This window comes from Bufo bufo, chromosome 4 (assembly GCF_905171765.1).
Source record: "Bufo bufo chromosome 4, aBufBuf1.1, whole genome shotgun sequence".
In the NCBI taxonomy this organism is placed as follows: Eukaryota; Metazoa; Chordata; class Amphibia; order Anura; family Bufonidae; genus Bufo; species Bufo bufo.
Genome location: NC_053392.1, coordinates 372010684 through 372033957, shown reverse-complemented (window position 1 = coordinate 372033957; position 23274 = coordinate 372010684). Strand labels below are relative to the sequence as shown.

Sequence of the window (23274 nt, the reverse complement as noted above, 5' to 3'; positions counted from 1 at the left end):
TGGAATCCAAATCGGTGCATTATGGAGAAGATATAAGAGTTTTGGCATCAATATCATCTTTAAGAGATTGGCCCTTCCTATCACAGACAGGGGTAATTTGCTCCAGGCCTGTACCTTCTTCCGAAATTCCGTGAGCATGGGCACCAAATTTAGCCGTTCATAATCACCCAGATTTGCCGTTACCCATATTCCCAAATATTTTAGGGATGTCACTATCTGCAACCCTCCCGATTCTGATGTCGCTACTGCAGTACCATTACCCAAGGGCAGCAAAGCCGATTTTGACCAGTTAATTACTAACCCGGACATAGTCCCAAATTTATTAATGATCTCCATAGCAGCAGGGAGAGACTCCTCCCAATCATTCAAAAATAAAAGCAAGTCATCTGCATATAATGCCACCTTTTCTATTCTAGTTCCATACTGAAGTCCTCTAACATTCGTGGCCATCCTTAATGCTTCCGCTAAGGGCTCCATCGCCACCGCAATTAGAAGCGGTGACAATGGACACCCCTGTCTAGTTCCCCTAAACAACATGAAAGGATCTGACAGGTCTCCATTAACCCTCACCACCGCTCTAGGGCAAGAATAGAGAAGCCGGATCCATGCTATAAATTCACTTCCAAAGCCCATCTTTTCAAGTACCAGCCATAAGTAGCGCCATTCCACGCTGTCAAACGCTCTGGCCGCATCAAGAGATGCGACCGCCGCGGTCGAGGCGTGAACCTGTGCTGCTTGAATATTCAAAAACAGCCGTCTGATATTTACTGCCGTCGACATATTGGGCATAAAACCAGCCTGATCCCGGCATATTAACCTCCTCAGGACCGCCGTACGCAGGATTGCGTCTTTGCGGCGGCCCTGCTCTTCTGGGTGGACGCGCCGGTGCGTCCTCTCGCGAGACGCGAGATTTCCTGTGAACGCGCGCACACAGGCGCGCGCGTTCACAGGAACGGAAGGTAAGAGAGTGGATCTCCAGCCTGCCAGCGGCGATCGTTCGCTGGCAGGCTGGAGATGTGATTTTTTTTTAACCCCTAACAGGTATATTAGACGCTGTTTTGATAACAGCGTCTAATATACCTGCTACCTGGTCCTCTGGTGGTCCCCTTTGTTTGGATCGACCACCAGAGGACACAGGTAGCTCAGTAATATGTTGCACCACTACACCCCCCCCCCCCTGTCACTTATTAACCCCTTGATCACCCTTGATCACCCCTGATCACCCCATATAGACTCCCTGATCACCCCCCTGTCATTGATTACCCCCCTGTCATTGATCACCCCCCTGTAAAGCTCCATTCAGATGTCCGCATGATTTTTACGGATCCACTGATAGATGGATCGGATCTGCAAAACGCATACGGACGTCTGAATGGAGCCTTACAGGGGCGTGATCAATGACTGTGGTGATCACCCCATATAGACTCCCTCATCACCCCACTGTCATTGATTACCCCCCTGTCATTGATCAACCCCCTGTAAAGCTCCATTCAGACGTCCGCATGATTTTTACGGATCCACTGATAGATGGATCGGATCCGCAAAACACATACAGGCGTCTCCCTGGAGCCTTCCAGGGGGGGTGATCACCCCATATAGACTCCCTGATCACCCCCCTGTCATTGATCACCCCCCCTGTCATTGATCACCCCCCCTGTCAGGCTGCATTCAGATGTCCGTATGATTTTTACGGATCCACGGATACATGGATCGGATCCGCAAAACACATACGGACATCTAAATGGAGCCTTACAGGCGGGTGATCAATGACAGGGGGGTGATCACCCCATATAGACTCTCTGATCACCCCCCTGTCATTGATCACCCCCCTGTCATTGATCACCCCCCTGTAAGGCTCCATTCAGACATTTTTTTGGTCCAAGTTAGCGGAAATTATATATTTTTTTCTTACAAAGTCTCATATTCCACTAACTTGTGTCAAAAAATAAAATCTCACATGAACTCACCATACCCCTCACGGAATCCAAATGCGTAAAATGTTTTAGACATTTATATTGAAGACTTCTTCTCACGCTTTAGGGCCCCTAGAATGCCAGGGCAGTATAAATACCCCACATGTGACCCCATTTCAGAAAGAAGACACCCCAAGGTATTCCGTGAGGGGCATATTGAGTCCATGAAAGATTGAAATTTTTGTCCCAAGTTAGCGGAAAGGGAGACTTTGTGAGAAAAAAAAAAAAAGAATACTGCTAACTTGTGCCAAAAAAAAAAATTCGATGAACTCGCCATGCCCCTCAGTGAATACCTTGGGGTGTCTTCTTTCCAAAATGGGGTCACATGTGGGGTATTTATACTGCCCTGGCATTCTAGGGGTCCTAAAGCGTGAGAAGAAGTCTGGGATCCAAATATCTAAAAATGCCCTCATAAAATGAATGTGGGCCCCTTTGCCCACCTAGGCTGCAAAAAAGTGTCACACATGTGGTATCGCCGTATTCAGGAGAAGTTGGGCAATGTGTTTTGGGGTGTCATTTTACATATACCTATGCTGGGTGAGATAAATATCTTGGTCAAATGCCAACTTTGTATAAAAAAATGGGAAAAGTTGTCTTTTGCCGAGATATTTCTTTCACCCAGCATGGGTATATGTAAAAAGACACCCCAAAACACATTGCCCAACTTCTCCTGAATACGGAGATACCACATGTGTGACCCTTTTTTGCAGCCTAGGTGGGCAAAGGGGCCCACATTCCAAAGAGCACCTTTAGGATTTCACAGGTCATTTACCTACTTACCACACATTAGGGCCCCTGGAAAATGCCAGGGCAGTATAACTACCCCACAAGTGACCCCATTTTGGAAAGAAGACACCCCAAGGTATTCCGTGAGGGGCATGGCGAGTTCCTAGAATTTTATATTTTTTGTCACAAGTTAGCGGAAAATGATGATTTTTTTATTTTTATTTTTTTTCCCTTACAAAGTCTCATATTCCACTAACTTGTGACAAAAAATAAAAACTTCCATGAACTCACTATGCCCATCACGAAATACCTTGGGGTCTCTTCTTTCCAAAATGGGGTCACTTGTGGGGTAGTTATACTGCCCTGGCATTCTAGGGGCCCAAATGTGTGGTAAGGAGTTTGAAATCAAATTCTGTAAAAAATGACCAGTGAAATCCGAAAGGTGCTCTTGGAATATGGGCCCCTTTGCCCACCTAGGCTGCAAAAAAGTGTCACACATGTGGTATCTCCGTATTCAGGAGAAGTTGGGGAATGTGTTTTGGGGTGTCATTTTACATATACCCATGCTGGGTGAGATAAATATCTTGGTCAAATGCCAACTTTGTATAAAAAAATGGGAAAAGTTGTCTTTTGCCAAGATATTTCTCTCACCCAGCATGGGTATATGTAAAATGACACCCCAAAACACATTCCCCCAACTTCTCCTGAATACGGAGATACCAGATGTGTGACACTTTTTTGCAGCCTGGGTGGGCAAAGGGGCCCATATTCCAAAGAGCACCTTTCGGATTTCGCTGGTCATTTTTTACAGAATTTGATTTCAAACTCCTTACCACACATTTGGGCCCCTAGAATGCCAGGGCAGTATAACTACCCCACAAGTGACCCCATTTTGGAAAGAAGACACCCCAAGGTATTCGCTGATGGGCATAGTGAGTTCATGGAAGTTTTTATTTTTTGTCACAAGTTAGTGGAATATGAGACTTTGTAAGAAAAAAAAAAAAAAAATCATTTTCCGCTAACTTGTGACAAAAAATAAAAAGTTCTATGAACTCACTATGCCCATCAGCGAATACCTTAGGGTGTCTACTTTCCGAAATGGGGTCATTTGTGGGGTGTTTGTACTGTCTGGGCATTGTAGGACCTCAGGAAACATGACAGGTGCTCAGAAAGTTTTTTTTATCAAAGACATGTAGAACAATAAATTTAGAGCAAAATTTTTATATGGATGTAGTTTTTTTTGCAAAATTTTACAACTGAAAGTGAAAAATGTCATTTTTTTGCAAAAAAATCGTTAAATTTGGATTAATAACAAAAAAAGTAAAAATGTCAGCAGCAATGAAATACCACCAAATGAAAGCTCTATTAGTGAGAAGAAAAGGAGGTAAAATTCATTTGGGTGGTAAGTTGCATGACCGAGCAATAAACGGTGAAAGTAGTGTAGGTCAGAAGTGGAAAAAGTGGCCTGGTCTTTCAGGGTGTTTAAGCTAGGGGGCTGAGGTGGTTAAGGTCTTTACTACAGAGTTTAGACGATTAGCTAACACTTTTGCTAATAATTTAATATCAACAGGTAGAAAAGAAATGGGTCTATATGATTTAGCCTCCAACACATCTTTACCCGGCTTGGGCAACAGTATCACAACCGCTTCATTCATAGAATCCGGGAGCCGGCCTTTCAGCTTGGCATCATTACAAACCTCCAGTAATTGAGGTAGAAGAATATCTGAATAACGTTTATAAATCTCAGCCGGTAGACCATCTTTACCTGGAGCTTTGTTATTAGACATAGTACTAAGCGCTACCTCCAACTCCTGTATAGTAATAGGACCATCTAATAATGCCTTGTGCTCATTTGATAGTGTATGCAATTTCAACGGCTGTAAGAACTGGACTATTTCCCCATCTGTGGATTTTAGCTTGGATTTATAAAGCTGGGAATAAAATGAGTACATGACCTGGAGCAAATTTGGTGATTCGGTTTGAACATTACCATACGAATCTCTCAAAGCAGCAATATACGTGGACTGTAATTGGCCTTTAGATATCAATGACAAAAGTCTACCCGCTCTCTCTCCTTCTTCATAGAAGGTTTGCTTTTGGAAGAATCTTTTATTTTTTGCCTGCATCAGTAACCTGTCATTTAATTTCTGTTGAGACTCCTTCCATTTCTCTCTAGTGCCATCTTGTGGATGCAAGATAAAATCTGCCTCTGCTATTTCTACTTCCCTAATTAACTTTTTGGTATGTGCCCTAGATTCGCTCTTTTTCTTGTTCACTTCTGCCATAAGCAGGCCTCTCAAGAAGGCTTTCATGGTTTCCCAAACTACCAATTTAGTGGAGGATGGTAAATTAATCTGGAAGAACTCCTCAAGACTTCCAACAATTCTGCCAGCATCTGGTAGGAGGGGTAACCAGAAAAGATTAAACTTCCAAACCCCACATCTCATACTACGCGAAGCACGTAGATCCAGCACCATTACCACCGGTGAATGATACGAAATCTTACGTGGCAAATATTTTACATCTCCCACATACTGTCCTAACAGGTCATTTCCAAGGATGAGATCTATCCTAGATAGAGAATTATACGTACTGGAGCAGCACGAAAATTGCTTTGCTACCGGGGTTTTCAGCCTCCAGAAATCTAACAACATGGTTTCCTGCATCAGGACACCAAACGGCGTCATTCCCTTTCCTTGAGGGCTCTGACCCAACCCCATTCTGTCTAGGTCATGGTTAAGAACATTATTAAAGTCTCCCATCATCAGAACCGGAATGTCAGGGATACCCGCTATAAACTGTATCACACTATTAATTACCGCTGACGAGTATGGTGGTGGGACATATACTCCCACTAGAACACGCGTCATTGCAAAAATTGTACAGTGTAAACAGATAAACCTCCCCCCGCTATCCACCTTTTTAGCAATACATTGAAATGCAATTGATCTATGTATCAGGAGACTCACCCCCCTCGCATATGATGAGAACGTGGCATGATATCAATGTCCCACCCACCTAGGGGTAAGCAGTTTAGTCTGGTCTGAGGTGAGATGAGTCTCCTGCACACAGCATATCACAGGCTGATACTGACTCAGACAGTCCATAACCGCCCGCCTCTTAATCGCATCTTTAATTCCCCTCACATTCCAGCTAATCACATTTACCTTTCCTGCCATATTTAAATATCATAGAATATGCATTCCTAACACCCGGATTAGTAGTAGTAAGGGAATGGTCACAGTAATAAGACATTCCATATTTGAGCCATAGACCTCTACTTATACCTTTACTTACAGTATGTGCACTTGGGTGAAACCTATCCCCCCCCCCGCCCCGCACAACACACCCTCCATAACATTTCAAAACTATTACTCAGCACAACGACCATCTCACCAGCGAGCCCCACAATAACACCTAATACAGGCCAGTGGGATAAAGGGTGCGTAACCCGCTGCCGAAATAAGTCGCATACCAAGCAACACCTCAATTACTTGGATACGAGGTTAAGGCGCTTCCAAATAATAGCAAAAAATAAATAAAAATAACTGCGCTCACGTAACCCTAGCAATTGAGCTAAAATTAGAACTAACCTTGGGCCACCGACTCCATGCCCCCCCGGACATTTATAAGAAAAACTTCTAAGGAGTGGTTATACCTGTCAAATAATACTTTCAGCAAAATGATATATTGCTATACCTGTTCACATATTCACAGCATGCACACCTCTACATTCTGACATTCGTATCTCTATATCAAAAGGCCTCATCCAACAAAACCGAATGAACTGAGCCTGTAAACAGAGTGGCAGTCCCACTAAAATAGATCAGCCTTGTTCTGCCTCCAGCTGCCTTTCATGCCGATCGGTCCATTTTGCTGCCTCCTTCGGATCTTCGAAAAAATTTGTGGTTCCTAGTGCAGCAACCCGCAGCTTGGCCGGATACATCATGGAATAGGATACGCCAAGTGCTCTTAAACGCCTTTTCACATCAATAAATCTGGCTCTCCGCTTCTGAACCTCCTGCGAGTAATCCGGGAATAGTGCCACTTTATGTATGCCCATCGACAGATAGGTCTGACTTATCTCGGGCTTTTCTTAGGATAATGTCCCGGTCTTTGAAGTGTAATATCTTAATCAGGACTGTTCTGGGTGGGGCACCCGGTGGTAGAGGTCGCATAGGGACCCTATGAGCCCTCTCAACGGCAAACAGGGGGGTCAATACATCTGCGCCAAAGTTCTCCCTTAGCCAGGATTCGAAAAACTCTGATGGATTCCCGCCCTCCACCTTCTCTGGTGCTCCCCCCACCCGCACATTATTTCTGCGAGATCGATTTTCTAAATCATCTTGCTTTGCGGCGATAATATCCAGTCTCCTGGAGTAGTCCCTCACATTATTGGTTAGAGGTGTCATAACGTCCTCCATTTCACCTACTCGGCCTTCTAAAGCTGTAGTGCGGTCTGCCAACTTTCTCATATCGTGTCGCACTATGGAGACATCCTCCTTGATGGCCCCCACCTGCATGGTAAGTGTATTCAGGGACCTGCCACATTTTGCTATGGCTTGCATAACGTCTTTTAACGTCGTCTCTTCCGTGTCCGAATCTGGCGGTTCTGAGGGCAGGTAATCATGTGCACTTGCCAGCGTGTCATACCGATTGGAGCAGGCCGCCGGTATAGTATCTGGGTCGTGCCCTTCCACCTCAGAGTCTGCATCAGACATATCTTCGGCCCCCCTCTGTTTCCTAGGAGTACCTTTTCCAGAGGTCACCGCCGTTGGTCTGGCGTATTTCCCCAGTTTGACCGCTGCTTCTTTCTGGAGCTCCGTGACTCGACTTGAGCGTCCTGGAGTGCTGCCGGCGCCATCTTGAGCCTCCTTCTCCGGCCCACGCTGCTCCTTCTTACGGGTCATGCTGACCTACTATGACCACCACAGCCGTCCAGAAGGATTCCCTGATGCCTTTTCGTCTAGGTACAGGTATAACCGATTTGCTTATAGGATTTTTATAGGATTTTATGTCCGAGGTAGCGGAGGAGCTCAGCAACGCACTTCCGCTCACATACTCCGCTAGGCCACGCCCCCTGACATTCCTGTTTTAATAGCTTCATGCATTCCCAATGTAATAACAATTCTGGAACATCTATTCTTATGTCTCTATGTTAAGCTATTCCTTTATTATTTCTACTAGAAGTTATGGATGAATTGCTATTAGCCTTCAGTAAGGGTTACAGAGGGGTGGTAACCAGTTGGGGTTGTACCTGCACAGTCTGAAAATGGCAGCACTGATTGGATAGAGTGAGTCTGTGCAGGTACATACCCCCAAATGGTTACCACCCATCTGTACCCTTACTGAAGGCTAATAGCAATTCACTCATAACTTCTAGTAGAAATAATAAAGGAATGGCACAACATAGAGACATAAGAATAGAGGCTCCAGAATTGTTAGTACGTAGGGAATGTGTGTAGCTATTAAAATAAGCAGGTCAGGAGTGGTGAAAGGTCCTCTTTAACCACCTCCGGACCGCCTAACGCAGGATCGCGTTCCGGAGGTGGCAGCCCTGCGCAGAGTCACGCATATATGCGTCATCTCGCGATGGCCGAGATTTCCTGTGAACGCGCGCACACAGGCGCGCGCGCTCACAGGAACGGAAGGTAAGAGAGTTGATCTCCAGCCTGCCAGCGGCGATCGTTCGCTGGCAGGCTGGAGATGTGTTTTTTTAACCCCTAACAGGTATATTAGACGCTGTTTTGATAACAGCGTCTAATATACCTGCTACCTGGTCCTCTGGTGGTCCCCTTTGTTTGGATCGACCACCAGAGGACACAGGTAGCTCAGTAAAGTCCCACCAAGCACCACTACACTACACTACACCCCCCCCCCCCCCCCCCCCCCGTCACTTATTAACCCCTTATTAGCCCCTGATCACCCCTGATCACCCCATATAGACTCCCTGATCACCCCCTGTCATTGATCACCCCCCTGTCATTGATTACCCCCCTGTAAAGCTCCATTCAGATGTCCGCATGATTTTTACGGATCCACTGATAGATGGATCGGATCCGCAAAACGCATCCGGACGTCTGAATGAAGCCTTACAGGGGCGTGATCAATGACTGTGGTTATCACCCCATATAGACTCCCTGATCACCCCCCCTGTCATTGATTACACCCCTGTCATTGATCAACCCCCTGTAAAGCTCCATTCAGACGTCCGCATGATTTTTACGGATCCACTGATAGATGGATCGGATCCGCAAAACGCATCCGGACGTCTGAATGAAGCCTTACAGGGGCGTGATCAATGACTGTGGTGATCACCCCATATAGACTCCCTGATCACCCCCCTGTAAAGCTCCATTCAGATGTCCGCATGATTTTTACGGATGCACTGATAGATGGATCGGATCCGCAAAACGCATCCGGACGTCTGAATGAAGCCTTACAGGGGCATGATCAATGACTGTGGTGATCACCCCATATAGACTCCCTGATCACCCCCCTGTAAAGCTCCATTCAGATGTCCGCATGATTTTACGGATGCACTGATAGATGGATCCGATCCGCAAAACGCATCCGGACGTCTGAATGAAGCCTTACAGGGGCATGATCAATGACTGTGGTGATCACCCCATATAGACTCCCTGATCACCCCCCTGTAAAGCTCCATTCAGATGTCCGCATGATTTTTACGGATGCACTGATAGATGGATCCGATCCGCAAAACGCATCCGGACGTCTGAATGAAGCCTTACAGGGGCATGATCAATGACTGTGGTGATCACCCCATATAGACTCCCTGATCACCCCCCTGTAAAGCTCCATTCAAATGTCCGCATGATTTTTACGGATGCACTGATAGATGGATCCGATCCGCAAAACGCATCCGGACGTCTGAATGAAGCCTTACAGGGGCATGATCAATGACTGTGGTGATCACCCCATATAGACTCCCTGATCACCCCCCTGTAAAGCTCCATTCAGATGTCCGCATGATTTTTACGGATGCACTGATAGATGGATCCGATCCGCAAAACGCATCCGGACGTCTGAATGAAGCCTTACAGGGGCATGATCAATGACTGTGGTGATCACCCCATATAGACTCCCTGATCACCCCCCTGTAAAGCTCCATTCAGATGTCCGCATGATTTTTACGGATGCACTGATAGATGGATCCGATCCGCAAAACGCATCCGGACGTCTGAATGAAGCCTTACAGGGGCATGATCAATGACTGTGGTGATCACCCCATATAGACTCCCTGATCACCCCCCTGTAAAGCTCCATTCAGATGTCCGCATGATTTTTACGGATGCACTGATAGATGGATCCGATCCGCAAAACGCATCCGGACGTCTGAATGAAGCCTTACAGGGGCATGATCAATGACTGTGGTGATCACCCATATAGACTCCCTGATCACCCTCCTGTCATTGATTACCCCCCTGTAAAGCTCCATTCAGATGTCCGCATGATTTTTACGGATGCACTGATAGATGGATCGGATCCGCAAAACGCATCCGGACGTCTGAATGAAGCCTTACAGGGGCGTGATCAATGACTGTGGTGATCACCCCATATAGACTCCCTGATCACCCCCCTGTCATTGATTACCCCCCTGTAAAGCTCCATTCAGACGTCCGCATGATTTTTACGGATCCACTGATAGATGGATCGGATCCGCAAAACGCATCCGGACGTCTGAATGAAGCCTTACAGGGGCGTGATCAATGACTGTGGTGATCACCCCATATAGACTCTCTGATCACCCCCCTGTCATTGATCAACCCCCCTGTCAATGATCAACCCCCCTGTCATTGATCAACCCCCCTGTCATTGATCAACCCCCCTGTCATTGATCAACCCCCCTGTCATTGATCACCCCCCTGTCATTGATCACCCCTCTGTAAGGCTCCATTCAGATATTTTTTTGGCCCAAGTTAGCGGAATTTTTTTTTTTTTTTCTTACAAAGTCTCATATTCCACTAACTTGTGTCAAAAAATAAATCTCACATGAACTCACCATACCCCTCACGGAATCCAAATGCGTAAAATTTTTAGACATTTATATTCCAGACTTCTTCTCACGCTTTAGGGCCCCTAGAATGCCAGGGCAGTATAAATACCCCACATGTGACCCCATTTCGGAAAGAAGACACCCCCAGGTATTCCGTGAGGGGCATATTGAGTCCATGAAAGATTGAAATTTTTTGGCACAAGTTAGCGGAACGGGAGACTTTGTGAGAAAAAAATTAAAAATATCAATTTCCGCTAACTTGTGCCAAAAAAAAAAAATTTCTATGAACTCGCCATGCCCCTCATTGAATACCTTGGGGTGTCTTCTTTCCAAAATGGGGTCACATGTGGGGTATTTATACTGCCCTGGCATTCTAGGGGCCCCAAAGCGTGAGAAGAAGTCTGGTATCCAAATGTCTAAAAATGCCCTCCTAAAAGGAATTTGGGCACCTTTGCGCATCTAGGCTGCAAAAAAGTGTCACACATCTGGTATCCCCCGTACTCAGGAGAAGTTGAGGAATGTGTTTTTGGGGTGTCTTTTTTACATATACCCATGCTGGGTGAGATAAATATCTTGGTCAAATGACAACTTTGTATAAAAAAAATGATAAAGTTGTCTTTGCCAAGATATTTCTCTCACCCAGCAAGGGTATATGTAAAATGACACCCCAAAACACATTCCCCAACTTCTCCTGAATACGGCGATACCAGATGTGTGACACTTTTTTGCAGCCTAGGTGGGCAAAGGGGCCCATATTCCAAAGAGCACCTTTCGGATTTCACAGGTCATTTTTTACAGAATTTGATTTCAAACTCCTTACCACACATTTGGGCCCCTAGAATGCCAGGGCAGTATAACTACCCCACAAGTGACCCCATTTTGGAAAGAAGAGACCCCAAGGTATTCTCTGATGGGCATAGTGAGTTCATAGAACTTTTTATTTTTTGTCACAAGTTAGTGGAATATGAGACTTTGTAAGAAAAAAATAAATAAATAAATAAATCATAATTTTCCGCTAACTTGTGACAAAAAATAAAAAGTTCTATGAACTCACTATGCCCATCAGCGAATACCTTAGGGTGTGTACTTTCAGAAATGGGGTCATTTGTGGGGTGTTTGTACTGTCTGGGCATTGTAGAACCTCAGGAAACATGACAGGTGCTCAGAAAGTCAGAGCTGCTTCAAAAAGCGGAAATTCACATTTTTGTACCATAGTTTGTAAACGCTATAACTTTTACCCAAACCATTTTTTTTTTACCCAAACATTTTTTTTTTATCAAAGACATGTAGAACTATAAATTTAGAGCAAAATTTCTATATGGATGTAGTTTTTTTTGCAAAATTTTACAACTGAAAGTGAAAAATGTCATTTTTTTGCAAAAAAATCGTTAAATTTCGATTAATAACAAAAAAAGTAAAAATGTCAGCAGCAATGAAATACCACCAAATGAAAGCTCTATTAGTGAGAAGAAAAGGAGGTAAAATTCATTTGGGTGTAAGTTGCATGACCGAGCAATAAACGGTGAAAGTAGTGTAGGTCAGAAGTGTAAAAAGTGGCCTGGTCTTTCAGGGTGTTTAAGCACTGGGGGCTGAAGTGGTTAAATGTCCCCCAGAGGTCTTGTATGACCTTTATAAGAGGCACAAACTCCAAAATATAAAAATATGAAAGGGTTTCTGTCATCAGAAATAACGTTATGTAGCTGACTGACATTAGCGATGTGCTAATGTCAGCAATACATAACAGTGTGCTTAATAACTCCCTGCCTACCGCCGTTCTCTTAAAAGAAAGACTTTTAAAATATGCTAATGAGCCTCTAGGTGCTACTGGGGCGTTGCTTCAGCACCTAGAGGCTCGGTCTACTCACCCTTTGGCACTCCCCAGGCCCTGTTGATTGACTGTCGAGTTCTCATCACACGTAAATCCCGCACCTGCGCCGTCCCGTTTAGTATTCGGCGCAGGCGCAGTGACTGAAGGACATGCTCCTGGTGCCGGCTTCCTGCCTTCAGCGCAGGCGCAGTGAGGAAGCCTGCAGCTGTGTCTCTCCTGAGTTTCTGATCACTCCGCCTCCCCTCTCCTTAGACTTGTATTGACATGTGTAATCTGATCCTTCAGTGGGCTGCTGTTTCGAGGACTGTTTCAACAGAAATACAGCTGATAAATATAAATTTTTAGTTCTCCTGTTGATAAGATGTAATGCAAAGTTTTGGTCGCTTGTACTGTTGATTTATTCAAAGTTGTGTGAAAAGTTAGTAACCATTAAAAGAAAGCTATAGTATTTCACACTAGCATTTTTACTACTACTTCTTTCACCAGCAACAAAAAATATTGAATGCATGATTCAATTATTTTGGTTACTGAAGCTGGAGGCATTGAGTATTTTACAAGGAACTACTATAAGCCTCAAGGGCTCATTACCATACTTGACCCAGAGCAATATGAAGCACTTAAACACTAGACCTACATACAACAAGGAATAGTTTATAGGGCGATGAGGATCAATATTGTCCCCAATTCACATCAGGAGAATGCTGCGTTTATTAAAGGTTGGCAGCAGTTACTGACAGAGAACTCTCTACACATGTTACAGTATCTTTTAGATTATGAAAAAGGAGCCCTGACCAGAATTACCATTCAGTTAGAGAAAGAAATTGCACAAATTCAGAGTTTCAGACAGCAGTCAGATTTTGCCCAATGTGAATCACGTCTACAAAAGAATATTGAGTCATTTCAAACAGAAATTAAAGACAGAAAACACAGAAAATACATTAGAAACCGAAGGGACTTTGACACGGAAATCAATACTGGGCCACCTGAAAAGAAAAGAGGAGGTGGAAGTTATCCCAGGGCGTCACAGACTGATATCTCAGAATCGGACTGGTCTGGTTCTGAAGATCAAGTGTCCAGAAATCAATCTAATAGACAAACGGGCACAGAATGTAAAAACAAAGGTTGTGTACCATACACACAAAGATAAGCACCCGCCCCACAACCCTCAAACACACCATCAGTTGGGGCTCAGACATGGGACACCACCATATTTATTCCTACCGCCCCAAAACAGAGTGGGCCAATGCCAGATACACCTCAACTAAATATGGCACAATACACGTCTTTGTCTGGTTCTTCATCCTCCTATTTACCGTCTTCACAAAATCTTGGTCCCACTGCATCAGTGACCACCACACCCTCAGTGAATTCTTTTTTAGCCCAGGGCGTGCAACTGAGGGACAGGGACAAATGGGCGTACAATGCCAAAACTTAGGAGATACTCTCCAGATCATTAATCAAAGTTAGAAGACAGACACACTAAATTATTAAGCAAAGGGCTGTCCTTTACCCCCACACCAAGCTTTGAGTGTTTCACGTGGGTTAAAGACATTAACCTCTTTGCTCGCAAACTTGCATTACATAAAACGTACAAACAACAAGAAAGAGACTTTCACCATCTACAAAAACAAGAAAAAGCTACTCGGGTTATCCTGAAATCACTTGACACCTCTGATGTCACAGCCATTGACACGATAGAGCCTCCCCTCTCTTCCTTAAAACCAAGATCCAAATGGCACTCCACCTTTTTAAACCAATTTGGGAACATCGATATGTTTGTTCAATTGGTGACTAAGAAGCTCAAGCAGGTTAAAAAGTGCACCTCACTCAGCACTTACTATTTGGATCTGGAAGAGAGACAGGCTCTACAGGAACTAGCTAATAACAAGGAGCTAGTTATAAAACCCTCTGATAAGGGTGGAAACATTGTTCTTATGGATAAGTCACTGTACCAAGAGATAGTGGAAGAATTACAGTGCAAGACCGATACATACAAAAAACTGAAGAGTAATCCCACAGAACAATTTCTCAAGGAACTAAAAATAATACTCGCCTAAAGCCAGAAATGACAATCTTCTCTCTAAAGACGAATACAAGTTTCTCTATAACTCACATCCGACGATCGCTACTTTATATGCGATCCCCAAGGTACACAAACAAAGACTACCGATTCCGGGAAGACCAATAGTATCCGGTAATGGAAGTCTCACAGAAAACGTCAGCCAATATGTGGATGAATTAATCTCACAATTGTCCCTAGCCTGCCATCCTATATTAAGGACACTAAGGATGCGGGCACCAGACTCCAGATAACACTAAACTAGTTAGCCTTGATATTGAAGCTTTGTACACAAGCATCAGACATGATCTGGGCATTCAAGCCACGTCTTCATTCCTTTTCACTAAGGGGATACAATTCCATGCACATAATAAATGTATTCTGTCTTTGCTACCGTTTTTGCTCACCCACAATTATTTTCTGTTTGATCATTTTTATTTACAGTTAATTGGCACTGCAATGGGAAGTAAATGTGCACCAAATTATGCAAATTTGTTTTTAGGGTGGTGGGAGAACTCTATTGTTTTCACAGATGAATTTCACACCTTCACTAGACACATTTTATTTTGGGGCAGGTACATCGACGATGTACTCCTACTTTGGGACGGCACCACAGATTTATTTCACGATTGTGTTACATTACTAAATCACAATAACATAGGGATAGAGTTTACCTCCGAAATAGATAGCCAGACGTTGACATTTCTGGACCTACGGCTGTCTGTGGACTCTGGTGGCCATATCCTCACAGAGGTTTTTTTCAAAACGACTGCCATAAATCTGCTGCATTGGCAGAGCTACCACCCTCAATCCCTAAAAATACATTAGAACTATGAGAAACTGTACTGAGGACTTTACCTTTTTTCGAGAGTATGATAATCTTTATCATAGATTCAGATCAAGGGGTTACCCTAAAAAGGTCCTACATAGGGCTTTTGCACGTGCCAAAAACACCAGACGATCGGACATATTGTGCAGTGTGCCTAAGGTTCCCACCTCCAAAATCATCAGATGCATTGGCACATATGATGCCCAGAATCATAAAATATACCAGATCCTAAACAAATACTGGGGAATTCCAAACAAGACTGCTCACGACCTTTTCAATGTCTGCATGGGAAAGGAGCAATCCCCATAAGATGCATAAGAAATAATCCCAGCAGACGTGCTTGCTCTTCAGAATGTGCTTTATTAACGGTTCAAAGGAGAACGCGTTGCGGCATGTCAGCCTTCCTCAACTGCATAGTACATACTGACACTTTCTCACATTATATAGACCTAAATCGCAATCACATGGTCATGACATCATCAGTTAATTAGTAACAGACATCACTAGCTAGTAATAAGAAACACCTGACGTCCTAATTCGTGTATTTCCAGGCTAGCTGCGTGGCAATGCACTCTGCAAAAAAATAACAAATGAAAGAATCTATTTAAAAACACATGACCTCATAATCCCTATTAAGCTCCTTTGGATATAACGTATCCAACGTATGGATCCAAAAGGCCTCCCTGCGTAACAATAATCTCTTCAAATCACCTCCCCTCCTTGGTTGACATACCTGCTCAATGACCTGATATTTTAATTGTGCAACGGAATGATTGTGGTTATGAAAATGAGAAGGAATAGGTAACAGCAAATTTGGTTTCCGTATTGTGGATTTATGTTTAGATATACAGTCTTTTACCATTTGCATTGTCTCTCCCACATACAATAACCCACACAGGCAGTTAATGAGGTAAATGACATTTTTCGTGTCACAGGTGTAATAACCTCTGATCTTATAGGCCTTCCCAGTGCGTGGATGATGAAAATATTGTCCTTTTAATACATTACTACATTGCATGCAGTGGAGACAAGGAAAAGTACCTCCCTTTTGACTGATCAAAGTTCTCTGGGTCTGTATTTTAATATTGGTTCCAATGTCTGAATGAACCAAATGATCCCTCAAATTGGGACTACGTTTATTGCATATAAGAGGTGGATTTTTGAACTCCTCTACCATTGGATAAGATTTACCCAAAATATGCCAGTGTTTGCGCACAATATTATCGAAAAGATGGTTATACAGGTGATATTTGTGAACAAATGGTATAACGGGGCACCTGCCTCCTTATCCTGGCTATGATTATGCCCTCACTAGCACTCCTCGCTTCCCTGAGTACCCCCTCTGGATAACCTCTGTCCCGGAACCTGGAAGACATCTCCTCCATTCTCAGGGTTTGTATCTCAGGAGTTGACACAATTCTTTTAACCCTTAAAAACTGGGACTTGGGGATGGCCTTCTTCAGGGAAAGTGGATGTGCACTCTGGTAGTGTAGTACGCTATTCCTATCTGTTTCCTTACGAAACAAATCTGTGGCCAGACACCCATCCATCCGTTTTGATATTCGTACGTCCAGAAAACTGATAGTATGATAATCATACGTCATAGTAAATTTTAGTTCTTCCCAAATGTTTCTGAAGAGCAAGCACATCTGCTGGGATTATTTCTTATGTGCCTAAACAAATACTGGCATGTACTCCAGGCAGATTCCGACCTGAGAGATGTAATCACTACACGACCCAGTATCACACATCGGAGGGGGGAAAATCTTAAGGACATGCTAGTCCATAGCTTCTATTAATCGGAACCAAAGAAAACAACCTGGCTAAAATTTGGAGTGACAACCATGAAGAATTAACCCCAGACAACTGATATGTATTGCAATATACCCTATACAGTGGCTTTTAGAAACAGTATCATACTATCGGTCTTTTCCTATAAATCCACGTCTGTAAGGATCATCATAGGGTAGTGTACAATGCCATACTTACCTCTCAGTCCGTGCGCATCCCGTCGTCGTGTAGAGTATGCGCAGTAGAGGACTTGATATATGGCCACTTGTTTTTTTCCCCTTTTTACTTTATTTCACCACTCTTTGTCATTTTATTTTATTTTCTTATATATTTTTTCCTTGATTATTTTGAGTATATTCTATATTTGACTCCCTTTTGTGGAGTGATAGCATGAAGAATTAACCGAGATAATTGATATGCACTGTGATATACCCTATACAACGGCTGTTACAGATCACCACAATACTATCTGTTTTGTCCTGTGAATTCAAGTCTGCAAGGATCATCATAGGGGTAGTGTACTATCCCTTACTTACCTCAAAGTCCGTGCGCATCCAGACGCCGTGCAGAGCATGCGCAGTAGAGTACTTGGCTCCCGGATATTTCTAAGTCGGTGCGCAGCATATTCGTGCACGGCACCTGACTCGGGCACCACCTCCGCTGCTCTGTGATTCGTCACGTGGCGATGTGGGGGAGAATACGAGCATGGTCAGTTGGCAAGGGTATTGGTGGTTACATCCCGATTCACCTTCTCCTAGGTAACGTTGGGGTGTCCCCATTGGTTTACCCATCTATCCATCATTACCAGTATGTCTTTTATACCTTATCGGCAGCGAGCGCCTTCAATTCTGCCCGTTACCCCTGAGGAAGCCAGGTTGCTGGCAAAACATGTCGGGGGTCAGACTTAGGTTTTAAAATCTGTTCACCTGCTGCAGCTATAGTAGACAGTTAGCCAGATTGCAATTATAGCTAGCACTAGTGAGTCAATTCTCCTGCCGCTATCTCATGGTTCAGTCAGATAGACTAACGTTGGTGAGCAATTTTCAGTGTGTGTCCGATTAGACAGTTTATCTACGCTCATAGTACAGTTGTAATCGGCGAGTGTATCCTGAGGTGATAGCTCATCCTCTAGGTAGCTCACCTGTATGTTAGACAGAACCAGTGAGTAAAGCTTGAGTTCTCCATGTGTGTGTCAGTGTAGTACCTGACCAAGAGGGCAGGATTGTGACTACTGCTGTGTGTAGGAGAGAGTGCACATCTCCACCACAAACGAGCAGCATACGTTCATCAGATGCTGTTCGCAGTCAACAGGACGTTTTAAACTTTTCTTGGCTCACTGCCTTTTTTAAAATGTACCAATAAAAGCTATATTTTAGTGCTTCATATTGATCTGGGTCAAGTATGGTAATGAGCCCTTGAGGCTTATAGTAGTTCCTTGTATAAGTATACCTCTACCCAGATTGTGTCTGTTTTGGTATTATCACGATATTGAGTATTTTACTTGCATTCTTTTAGAGGTTTATGGCTTTTCTATGTACTGTATAAATTGCCTTTGACACGTACCTTGTCTTTTTCTCATCTGTTGTCTTATTTTGTTGTATTTCAGGAGCCTTATTGGATAGTTCTCCACGACAGAATTATTAGTGTACTCAACAGTCCAAGTCTGACATCGGAGACTGACTGGGTCGATTACCCATTTCAGCTTTTTGACTTTACAGCATGTCACAAGGCTTACTCAGAGATGAACTGCAGTTACACACTGGCTCTGGCACATGCTGTGTGGCATCATTCAAGCATTGGGCAGCTATCTCTCATTCCTAAGTATGAGCTCAAGCTTTGCTTTTGAAGAGCGTTGTATTACTAAATCTGCCAGTTGACATTTAATAGTTGCGAGCCGGACAGCTATGTCTCCTGACTTCCTCTCGGCTCGGCCGAATGTGTACTGTATGGAGAGAGCAGAGCTCATCTCCTGGGAGAACAAAAGGACCAGGTGGATATATTCATTTTGCCCGATCCTTGTCTCCCCTGACATTATCTGTCAGGAGCTCACCACACACATTAATGTGTCGGCAGGTTCAGCTGGCAAAATCTAATGTGTATTGCCAGCTATCCGGGAATTAATATTGATAACCTATCCTCTGTGTACGAGTCTCTGTTATTTTTTGACTCAAATCTATGAACGGTTCAGCAAAACCCTACGGACTTCATTGTAATTCTGTAACTGCTTCATAGTTTCATGGAATACACAATGCGGATGTAAACAGAGCCTAACAATGCTCATTACGGAATGTTAATATATTTATCTAATCGTACCAATAATGCATATATTTTTTTTTGTAGGTTCCTCTCTGAAGGTCTCATACCAATAGTGAAAACAGAGTACCAATTACTGTATGTTTACCACTTGGTAGGGCCATTTCTGCAGCGCTTTCAACAAGAAAGGACTAGGTGCATGATAGAGGTAAAGGACTAGTGTACATGGTTCAGCTCCATATCGCAGAAGGATTCATAAAATATTTGTGAAATGTTTTTTTTTTTTTTTTTTTTTTTTAATTCTTTTTATTAAGCATAAAAAATACATAAAATTATACAGAGTACATACAACGGTATGTGCCGTAAAAATAAAACACAGATTCAAATACAATCCGTACATGTCATGTTGGTCAATCACGTTACTTGGTAAACATTTCCAAATACTGTTATGATAGCTTATAGTATTTTTAATGTAGTCTATAAGTACACATTTATCTCAAAACTTCCGCCAAAGAGTTTGAAAGATCTTGCCTAGTATACATCGACTGCGGTGAAGAGCACCATCTTTCCCATATTTTATTGGACTTCGAGGCACATCCCCTATTCTTGTATACAATATTCTCATACGGGATGACAGTGTTTACTAGATTTTTCCATTGAGTCAAAGTAGGCCCTCTCTCTCCCATCCACCTAATTGCTATTGCTTTGCTTGCCAAAAATAAGGTTTCCCTCAAAAATATTCTCTCATAATGATCCCATAACTCTTCATCTAAAATACCAAAAATGCATATTTTAGGATCCATTGATACTGAGCGTCCCATAAGAATACTTAAAAAATCAGTAACTTTTGTCCAAAACCTCTGAATATGTGAGCATATCCATACCAGATGCCAAAAGTCAGCACCCTCCATGGAGCATCTGTGACAACAAGAATGTGTGAGTACACCCATTTTATATAATCGCCAAGGAGATAAATACCCCTGATTAATTATACATAATTGTATGAACTTATTGTTTATGGCCGGGGATACCAAAACTGGAGATTCTAGTAAATCTTCCATATCCTCATCAATTAGATCTGGTATCAATGTTCACCATTTTGATAAAACCTTTAACGGAGCTAATTTACATTTGGCATTCCGAAGATGTGTGTACAATCCTGAGATAAACCCTTTGGGGCCTTGGGAGCGGATTACCCCAATCATGGGAAATTTGGTTATCTGAGCTTGTGGCATACCAAAATGTGTCTGCAAAGCATGTCGTATCTGCAGAAATCTATGGAATGAACTCCTAGGTAGATCAAATTTGCTGCATAAAGAGTCATAGGTACAAAAGCTATTATCTTCATATACATCTCCTAGTAGTTTTACATTATGTAGTTTCCAGAATTGGATTCCAGGGAGCGACAACAGTGATGGGAACATGGGATTATCCCACAGCGGAATTTCTGGTGTGTAATCTGAGTATTTATATAAGGCTTTACATGCTTTCCACACCTGAACACCCAATCTATGTATTGGTAATAATCGTCTAGGGAATAAGTTTGGTTTTTCCAGAACAGGCCAAAGTGACTTTAGGTCTAGGAATTCGGCAAGGAGATATTCTGATCTAGGTGTTTGGATATCCACAGTTAACCATGCTTTCAAATAGCGTAGTTGTCCTGCTAAATAATATGTGTATATGTCCGGTAAAGACATGCCCCCACAACCCCTCTGACGGCATAAGATATCTACTGACAACTTGTGTCTATTAGGTCCCCATAAAAAGGGCGTTAGCATAGAAGTATACTGCTGAAAAATCTTCTTAGGAATAATATAAGGCGCATGTTCCATAACATATAAGAATTTAGGTAGAACAACCAATTTAATCAAGTTAATACGACCTGCTACTGATAATGGTAAGCCTCCCCAAACTCTAAATTTCTCCTTACAAAAGTCCAATAGAGGTACAATATTGGAAGTGTGAAAGGAAACTGCATCTTTCGTAATGGTGATTCCCAGATATTTAAAACTGGAGACTATGGGTAAGTCCCCATTAGGAAGTTGTACAGGTTCCATGTCATATAAAGGAAAAAGTATGGACTTAGTCCAATTAATTAGAAGACCAGAAAAGCGACTGAATCCCTCAATAAGTGTTACAGCTCTAGGGAGAGTGGTTTCTACCTCAGACATGAATAACACCATGTCATCTGCATATAAACCTGTTCTATCTTCCCCTTGTCTCAGGCTTACTCCCTGATATATTGTATCTGTTCTAATGCGTATAGCCAAGGGCTCTATAGCCAGTGCAAATAGCAAGGGCGAAAGTGGGCATCCTTGCCTTGTGCCTCTACCTAACTGAAAGCTACTTGAAGATATTCCATTTACTAAAATATTGGACTTGGGCTCTTTATATAATATGGAGATCCATTTAATAAAATTTGGTCCAATCCCAAATTGCTCTAGTGTGGTAAGTAAATATGGCCATTCTATGGAATCGAAGGCCTTAGCCGCATCTAATGAAGCCAATGCCCATCTCTTATGGCTAGCCAATCCCAATTGCGTGACCACCTGCACCCTTCTGATATTATCTGAAGTGGATCTCCCAGGCAGGAACCCCGACTGATCTGGATGAATAAATGGGCTAACTACCCCACTCAATCTTGATGCCAGAATCTTTGCTAAGATTTTATAATCCAGATTCAGCAGGGATATCGGCCTGTAAGAACCGCACTCCACTGGGTCCTTTCCAGGTTTCAATAAAATCACAATAGACGCATCGTATAGGGATGGTGGTAAAACTCCCTGTTTTGTGAAATGGTTTAGCCAGAAAAGAATTGTGGCATATCAAAAAAGTCAGTTTGTTGGATACCTGGCATCCCATTCCCCACTGATACCAAAAATGAGTCGGCCTTATGCCGTTTTAAGTATAGTGATAGATGCACGTGGTGTTTGTGGGTTGCCCCTGCAACGTGCAAAATAATGTTTCCCATGGGTAATGGTTCACAACGCTACAAATGGCAGTCATTTTATCAGCCTACACAAAGTAGGTGTTAGGCCTCTTTCACATGGGCGTTGCGGGAACACCCGCGATTTTTCCGCGCGAGTGCAAAACATTGTAATGCGTTTTGCACTCGCGTGAGAAAAATCGCGCGTGTTTGGTACCCAAACCCGAACTTCTTCACAGAAGTTCGGGCTTGGGATCGGTGTTCTGTAAATAGTATTATTTTCCCTTATATCATGGTTATAAGGGAAAATAATAGCATTCTGAATACAGAATGCATAGTAAAACATCGCTGGAGGGGTTAAAAAAAAAAAATCTAAAAATTTAACTCGCCTTAGTCCACTTGTTCGCGGCCCGGCATCTCCTTCTTGCTTCATCTGATCTCTGTGCAGCAACAGGACCTGTGGTGACGTCATTCCGGTCATCACATGGTACGTCACATGATCTTTTACCATGGTGAATCACCATGGTAAAAGATCATGTGACGTACCATGTGATGACCGGAGTGACGTCATCAAAGGTCCTTGATCCTATAATTAATGCTCACCACAGGTCCTATTCAGTAAAGGGGACAGAAGGAGATGCCGACATCGCGATCAAGGTGAGTTAAATGATTTTTTTTTTAACCCCTCCAGCGCTGTTTTACTTTGCATTCTGTATTCAGAATGCTATTATTTTCCCTTATAACCATGTTATATGGGAAAATAATAATGATCGGGTCTCCATCCCGATCGTCTTCTAGCAACCATGCGTGAAAATCGCACCGCATCCGCACTTGCTTGCAGATGCTTGTGATTTTCACGCAACCCCATTCAT

General features: G+C 43.2%; 1 protein-coding gene across 2 annotated transcripts in view; it reads left to right on the top strand.

Annotated features, from left to right (window-relative positions):
* Nucleotides 1-23274, top strand: part of MED23 (mediator complex subunit 23) — a 130703-nt gene that overhangs the window by 100313 nt on the left and 7116 nt on the right. For both annotated transcript variants that reach the window (XM_040429132.1, XM_040429133.1), the window contains 2 exons: nt 18830-19044; nt 19564-19684. In XM_040429132.1, coding sequence (XP_040285066.1) covers nt 18830-19044; nt 19564-19684 — 336 coding nt within the window. The remainder of the gene's footprint in view (nt 1-18829; nt 19045-19563; nt 19685-23274) is intronic.